The sequence below is a fragment of the Tursiops truncatus genome, chromosome X (assembly GCF_011762595.2).
Source record: "Tursiops truncatus isolate mTurTru1 chromosome X, mTurTru1.mat.Y, whole genome shotgun sequence".
Classification (NCBI taxonomy): Eukaryota; Metazoa; Chordata; class Mammalia; order Artiodactyla; family Delphinidae; genus Tursiops; species Tursiops truncatus.
The window spans coordinates 109,127,663-109,136,097 of NC_047055.1; the positions used below are offsets into that span (position 1 = coordinate 109,127,663).

Here is an 8,435-nt window from a genome sequence, read left to right on the forward strand (position 1 = left end):
AATGGTTATTTGATCAAATCTTATTTAATTTAAAAAGTACAGAGTTCCCAATTACATCTTGATAAACTTTACTTTTATAACTTAATGGATCAGTGGTCAACCAATGTTCTCTTCTCCCTTATGGCAGCATCCCCCATTTTATTAGCTTTTATTCAATAATACTTTATATAGTGCTTTATAGCTTTCAAAGGATCAATACAAATTTTACATTGTTCCACTATTTTTTTTTAACCTTCCTATGCCAACCCTATGAGCTAGATGCATCTATCTCTATTTTGGAGATGAGGAAATACTCTCTCACCCCCCTCCCTTTCTTGATAAGGTCCTCTTCTACTTACTACCTCGTCTCCCAGTCCTGTTGTCAGAAGGGCACATTTAGAGAATATTACCTTAGGGTAGTATTTTTCAAGCAGTGATAGGGACTCCTTAAGCCAATTTATTGAGTTCCAACCAACATTTTAAAAAAGTGAAATAGAAAGTATGATCACACATATATCACACACAGTAAGGGTAAGTTATAAAGCATATATATTTATATATAAGTGCATATATATGTGTGTATTCAGGAGTGATATTAAAAATATTTAACCACCTTAACTCAAGGTTGGCTTTAGCTCTCTCTGGAGGTTTCTGAAAGGGACTAGGTGGGAGGGGCAACTTGGGGAGGGCGTTGGTATGGAAGTTGTTCAGTATTTTAAGGAGCATGACTATACCGGTGCATACAGACTAAATATTACCTTGTATGTATAAGTGTATTGGGCGGCAATGAAAAATGTATTTCCTACCATGTGTCATCGTCAAGAAAGTTTGAAAAACAGACTTACAGGACAAGTTCCTACCACAGCCCAATACAGGCTTTTCAAATGTTTCAGTTGTTCGAGTGGAGGACTGCCATATGCAAGCAGACAATTCTAATCCAGCTTATGTCCCTGGAAACCTGGCCTATGAATGTATTTTTAATATTTTCCAAAAGGTAGGAATGATCGGCCCCTGCCCTCTTTCCTATTATTCCAAGAAATGCTACCTAGAGACACACTGGCCCAACTTAAAGTTTAGGCAGAAAACTGAAATTCTGCAGAATCTTGGTAGAATTCTGACTTTCCTCCTTGCAGACTGTGGCAAATGTCCCAGGATTCTTCCTTCTCTAACCAGGCCCAGTCCGGCAGGCATTACACAGAAACAACAGAAAGAAGCTCTCTCAGCTCCTTGCCCCAGAAGACCACTGCTAACATCATGCTCTAATTAGATATATCTTATTCATTATGGAGTTTTAAATAACACTGGAGAAACAGCATATTTGTCTATGTTACACTAATTTCAAAATTCAGGTTTAGCATCAAATATATTTAATATATGTGTTGCTTTTCAGTTTTACAGCATGAATTTAGAAGACCTATCATTTTATATATATTAAAATTTCTACTTCTGGTTTCTATTTGAAGTTAAGTTATATAATACATTTTAGCTAGTCAAGCCATAGTACAAGTTGATTAGAAAGAAGCAAGTTCTTACTAATTTAAAATATTACATATTATGCAGATTCATGATTTGTTTTAGCCTCAATGTACAAATTTTTATGAGAATTCGATTTGGATTTAGAGTAGGGGTCAGCAAACTTCAGTTCACAGTCCAAATCTGGCCTATCTTATTTTTTGTAAATAAACTTTCAACGGAGCACAATACTCATTCAGTATTGTCTATGACTGTTTTGTGCTTCAAAGGCAAAATTGAGTAGTTGCAATGAAGATCACTTCGAGACCAAAATATTTACTATCTGGCCCTGTACAGAAAAACTTTGCTGACCTCTGGCCTAGAGACAACCTAAAGATATGAGCTTAAGTATATCCTCCCTGCAAGTTTAAAATATATTTACTTAGTTCTAGATTACTCCTCATGTAAAAACGACCTTAATATACAGTGGCAAAGACAGAAGAATCTTCTATTTACTTTTGTAACCAAAAAATATATTCAAACAAAAAAGATAAAAGTTGGGATAACTCTCTTTGGCATCTTTTCGCTTTCATGGAATTTGAAAAACACTCAAAGTTAAATCCTCAATGTGACTAAAGTTCCAAGAGTATTTACTTTGAGTCAACTTTCTATCTACAAAAGTGCTCACTGCCAGAGTTAAAGTAAGAGAACTACCCCCATAACCATAATTTATATTAATAGGTATTATTCCTTAAGCATATCCAGTATTTTCAGGAAAATGTTCAAATCACAGAAAAGCAACAGATGTAGCAAAGAATAAAAATAGTAAAACCATAGTTAAATGGCATCACCAGAGAAAAAGGCATATAAACATTCAAGTTAACAGAGAAACAGATTTGTGGCATAAGTCTTGCAATTAAATGCTTTCTAAAATATTCTCAGTCCATTTTCTTGCCTTAGTAAGTATAGCTTAATGAATATAAATGTGGCTTTCCTCTAATGATTACATTTTGATAACACAATCATGTAGATATAAGTACTGGGATCAATGGTTTATGATTCTGAAATATATTCAAGATGTTACCTTCTTGAAAAAACTCATCTCAATTTTCCCTTTAAGAACAAGTGCTAAATAAAATAATTTCTAACTATTTGATGTTGTTGAATAATGACTGATAATGACTGAGGTTTTACTAGCTGCTATGTACATGTATTACTTACAAATCAAGAGGGTAGAAGAAAAAAACCAGGTATTTCCCACGATAATCAGTTAACTTCAGCTCCTTAAATTCTCCATTTATCACAGCTGTTCCTTCCCAATAAGGTGCTGGCTTGGAAACTAAGAAAGAAAAATATATGATGTTCTTTTCTATTTACAATAGCCCAGAGATGGAAACAACCTAAGTGCCCATCATCGGATGAATGGATAAAGATGTGGCACATATATACAATGGAATATTACTCAGCCATAAAAAGAACCGAAATTGAGCTATTTGTAATGAGGTGGATAGACCTAGAGTCTGTCCTACAGAGTGAAGTAAGTCAGAAAGAGAAAGACAAATACCGTATGCTAACACATATATATGGAATTTAAGAAAAAAATGTCATGAAGAACCTAGGGGTAAGACAGGAGTAAAGACACAGACCTACTAGAGAATGGACCTGAGGATATGGGGAGGAGGAAGGGTGAGCTGGGATGAAGTGAGAGAGAGGCTTGGACATATACACTACCAAACGTAAAATAGATTAGCTAGTGGGAAGCAGCCGCATAGCACAGGGAGATCAGCTCGGTGCTTTGTGACCGCCTGGAGGGGTGGGATAGGGAGGGTGGGAGGGAGGGAGACGCAAGAGGGAAGAGATATGGGAACATGTGTATATGTATAACTGAGTCACTTTGTTGTAAAGCGGAAACTAGCACACCATTGTAAAGCAATTATACTCCAATAAAGATGTTAAAAAAAAAAAGACCTGCTTACATTTTCCCTCTACCTTGATGCTTTGGCAGATCGCCTCAGAGCTTTTTCCCCCAGCTGCACGTATGAGCTCTTGTGGTCTACACAGATCATTTATTGGGCCTTTATCATTAATGCCTAAGTATAAAGTAGGTTTTTTTGGCATTAGATTTTCTCTCTATTCAGGTGGCAAACTTCCTAAAGTGGGCAAGGATCCTGAGTTTTAAAATCACCCCCACCTTCTACTATGTGCCTTATTTGTTGTGTATACAGAATAGAAACTAGTTTTTTGCTTGATTGTAAGAAGGGATTAAAAATACCCTGAACATTTCACACAAACGTTCATGTTCTCTGAGTCTAGCTTGAACCCTGCTTAAACTGAAGTGTTAGGTGTTTATTCCTACCCCATATGTACAGTGCTACTCAAAGAGTAGCCTGCAGACGCCTGGTGGGGCATGATCTGTTGGCTAGCAGTCCCTGCCCAGATAAGGAGTTGCATCACAATGTAAATAGACTATGTCACTAAGCACACTGTAGAGTTCAGCTGACTTTTTTTTTGTTTTTTATTTTTTGTTTTTAGATTTATAAGAATAATCTTTTATTTCACCACTGAGAAATATTTTCTATTTTGCAAGGTAATTTATAAAGAGGCCAAGTTTCTAGATCCAAAGAGGTTATTTTCCTAAGGATGTATTTCAGGAAATACCAGAGGATTGCTTGCTTTCATTTTACTGTAGTTGAAAACATATTTTTAGTAAAATGGAGTAAAAAACAACCTCCCCCCCAAAAAAATATGTAACACGTGATTCCTTATCTTGAGCCAGAAATATCTTGGTATGATTTGGTAAAGGCTAGGAGGGAGAATTAGATAGCAGAAGGATACAGAACTATATATGCTTTATATACATTACTTAAAATGCTACTCAAGTGTGAGTTTATCATTGTAACAATGTGTTACAGGGACTTCCCTGGTGGTCCGGTGGTTAAGACTCCCTAGTCGGGGAACTAAGATCCCACACGCCCCGTGGTGTGGCGTGGCCAAATAAATAAAATAAAATAAAATAAATCTTCTATAATAAATTAACTATAATTTTAAAAAATGTGTTACAATGATAGTCCTTAATGATTTTAGCATATTGGGAAAACCAATAAAACTGAAAAATTCTGTTCTGAAAATCTTGATTTTGGAAATTTTGGGTTCTTTTTTCTTTTTTAAACACTGATAGAATACTTTATTGTTATTATCTGGCTTAGCAAATTGGGTAAGATTTGTTAAATGATAACACAATGTTGGCAAGGTGGTGGAAAGGCAGGCCCTCATATCCTGGATATGGTTTGCTTGCTTGTTTTTTTTTTTTTTTCTTGGGAAATTTTGGGTTCTTGATTTAAGAACTGCAGTGTTAGTTCAAAAAAAAACTCTCATCAGTTTATAGAGCAAAAAGAATGCAGTATGCTAAGATCTATAAATGGAATTCCCAAAGCAAACCCTTGCATGTATTAAAAAACAAACAAAAATTGTCCCGAATATAAATCATATAATTAATAAAGCAAATGCAGAGCAGTATAAAGAAGAATAAATCCCCTCTCCCCATAACCCCCATAATTTAACTACTGTTAACATTTTGATGTCTTTCCTTCCAGTCTTTTTTAAACACATAAATTTGGATCACGTTGTGCCCCACTTTTTTTTTTTTTTTCCGGTACGCGGGCCTCTCACTGTCGTGGCCTCTCCCGTTGCGGAGCACACGCTCCGGACGCGCAGGCTCAGCGGCCATGGCTCACGGGCCCAGCCGCTCCGTGGCATGTGGGATCTTCCCGGACCGGGGCACGAACCCGTGTCCCCTGCATCGGCAGGCGGACTCTCAATCGCTGCACCACCAGGGAAGCCCTGTGCCCCACTTTTTAAAAAAGGGAGCAGTAGATCATGAAGTTTTTCATGTTACTAAAAATTATTTGAAAGTCTGAACTTAATAATGCCATAACATTCCATTTTATGAGTGAAAAGTCCTTGTAATTTTAATTCTAGATGAGCCTACACATGAGAGAAATATAGCAAATACCTAAAACTTGAAAAGGTTTGCTGGTAGAGGGAAATCTATTATTACTATTTTTTGCTTCCGTGTGCAGACTTGGATGGGATTTGTTATGAAAAATATATGTAATGCCAGTAAACACTTAACTGGCTGACATATTTCAAAATATCTTCCGAGGCAAGTAAAACCAATGGGACTTGGAAATAACGATTTTAGAAGTGCAACACTAGCTTTTTTAAAAACAAAAATCTAAAGATAACTTTCAGTAGGAAAGAACTGCAGATGTTTAAGGAGGCGAAACAGTTTTTCTCATTTATCACTCCCACTCCATCCTAAGCCATAACAACATGCAATTTAACACTGGGGATTCATAATTGTGAAACACTACTTTTTTTCACTGAACCTGGGCAAGGAGCATTCTGTAACTGTACCACAAAAGCCAAATACACATCTTCAGAATGCCAAATGGTCAGTAGGAAAAGCAAGTTGCTTAAAAGCGAGTAAGGGGGCTTCCCTGGTGGCGCGGTGGTGGGAGTCCGCCTGCCGATGCAGGGGACGCGGGTTTGTGCCCCGGTCCCGGAGGATCCCACGTGCCGCGGAGCAGCTGGGCCCGTGAGCCGTGGCCGCTGAGCCTGCGCGTCCGGAGCCTGTGCTCCGGAGCGGGAGAGGCCACAACGGGGAGAGGCCCGCGTACCGCAAAAAAAAAAAAAAAAAAGCGAGTAAGGGACAGTCTTTATCCTTTAGCCCCTAGCCACTTTTTTGGGGCTAATCTTAACATCCAGATGCAGCAGGCCACAACTTTCTCAGTATCTACTTAGTCTGATGTGTCCTTCCTGAAAGTCGCCATTAGTTGTGTACACTGGACAGAAATGCAAATAATCAAAAGCCAAATTGGCAGGACACAAATTTGCCACGAGGTTTATCATCAACCCAAATGCATTACTTCTAACCTCCCTTTTCCCATTTCCGTACAAAGAGCCTCCAAAGTACACCCTGTAACAAGTTCCTCATTTCTGAGAAACACAAAGGATACCCATTAACTACACAGGTCTTTGGGAAGGTGGCTTTTAATAGTCTTCTTTATAAGATGCAACAACAATCAAAGAAAAAAGAAAAATGAAACGTTTGCCCTCCTGAGCATTTTGTCTAGCCACTTTTCTGTTTAATCAAACTGTCTGTGAATCATTATTCAACTTATCAATGCATTCTTCCCCGAAATCGCAGAACAGACGCGACGTGCTGCAGGCTCTTTGCGATGTCTGAGGAAGTGTTTCAGTTTGCACAACATCCTCGTCGCCTGCAAGCCCCGGACCAGTGCCATCCTCTTTCCCTCATCTGTGGCTTCGGGGGTAACCACTACTTCTTCCAAAATCTGATTAGTGGAACCCATCCCTTTCTTCCCACCTCGCACCCCCTTCCATCCCCCCCACCCCCCAAGGAGAGAGCCAGGCTCTCCCTGGGACCGAAGGCAGCCCAGGGGGTGCCGCCCAAGCCAGGCCCCCGGGTAGCCACCGTAACCAGGGTACACGTGTCTCCTGGCCCTCCCCACCTCCCGCCTCCCTCTGCCACCGGTCACCCCGCCTTGGCGGGGCACCACCTACTCTTGGCTTTGCTGAGGTGCAGGGAGTGGTCGGCGACCGAAACCCGGGACGCCTCCCCCGGGTACACTTGTCCACCCGCGTAGAAGTGGCACTCCTCTTCGCGGGTTCGGGGCCTCTCCTCCACCTCCAAGCCCCGCAGAGCTTTGGCCGGCAGCAGGAACAGCAGCAGCGGCAGCAGCAGAAGCTTTCGGCTCCGGCCAGGGGCCGAAGTCGTCGCGCGTAGCGGCGGCCTCCGCGTCTCCATGACCACGCGAGGGTAGTCGCACGTCCCTTGGCTCGAGAGCTACTTCTCCCGCCGCCAGGCGGTTACAATCCCGCGCCGGACGCCCGCGAGAGCCGAAGCGCGGCCGAGAGAAAGCTGCCCCGCCTCCTCACTCCCCCGGCCCCTCCCCGCTCCCCGTGTCCCTCGCTTCCCGGGCTCCCCCACCCCCACCCCGCCCCGCCCCGCCACGTGGGCGTCAGCCCCGCCTGCTCCGCTCCTGCAGGCGTTTGCGCATGCGCCCTGGGGCGGGCCAACGCTGGGAGCATAGCCTAACTCTGCGGAGTGTGGCATCGTCCGTGACTCCTGTCCTCCCGCCCTTGCGCTGGGCTAGACGTCCTTTCACGTCATCTCTTCCACAAAGCCTCTTCACCGCACACCATCCCCGCAAAAAAGTGAGACGAACTTTTCTGCCTCTGAACAGCTTTCACTTTATACTTCTAACAGTACTTGTTTCTTCCTTGAAGTGGTCTGTGTGAACAGCGCCATGACTCCCCGCCCCCCCCATCCCCGCCCTTAGTTGCAGCCCAAGTCTTGGGAGAATTTGGAGAAGAAAGGCCTAACCATTTACTCTCCTTCAGCAGGCAAGGCAAACAGGCAGTTTTGTGACTTAAGCCTGTCTTAAAGGTGTCTTTTTTTTTTTAAACACTTGAAAAGTTCCCAGAAAACCAAACTTTGTTCCAGCACAGTATAGTTCCATCTTCAGATAATTACCCCATCACTTTACAGGGGTCTTCAGCAGCCTTTATGCCCCCAGGGTCCCTTCTGTCTTCCTGTGAGCTCTTGTCATCTTTCTGAACCCCACGAAAGCCATCCAACAGTTTTTGTTTCCTCTAGGCCGTCAGCTCCCTGGGGTCAAAATCAATGTGGAATTCATCTTTGTTTCCCAAGTCACTTAGCGCAAGGTTAGCGCCTGCCCTTGTAAGCCCTTGATTTTGAAAATAACACCTAATGTTCCCGACAGCCAGTCATAGTTTCAAGTTGCTTTCACATGTTTTATGCTTACTCCTTGTGACAACCCTTTCCAAACTCATCCCTCACCCTAGGTCTGCCCATTATAGGACCCGGAAGAGTTTGATGGGCTTGTGGCCCGAAGGCCCTTGGCTCCAGCCTCCGTCTCTCCCGAGACTCTCCACCCCACAGGCGTTTGCGTCTGTGA

At 42.2% G+C, this 8,435-nt stretch overlaps 1 protein-coding gene across 1 annotated transcript in view; it reads right to left on the minus strand.

The window, feature by feature from the left end:
- Positions 1–7,346, minus strand: part of PRDX4 (peroxiredoxin 4) — an 18,002-nt gene extending 10,656 nt beyond the window's left edge. The window contains exons 1-2 of the mRNA XM_019927704.2: positions 7,018–7,346; positions 2,653–2,770 (exon numbers count right to left, since the gene is read on the minus strand). Of these exons, the coding sequence (XP_019783263.1) occupies positions 2,653–2,770; positions 7,018–7,261 (362 nt within the window). The 5' untranslated portion in view covers positions 7,262–7,346. The remainder of the gene's footprint in view (positions 1–2,652; positions 2,771–7,017) is intronic.
- Between the last annotated feature and the right edge of the window lie 1,089 nt (positions 7,347–8,435).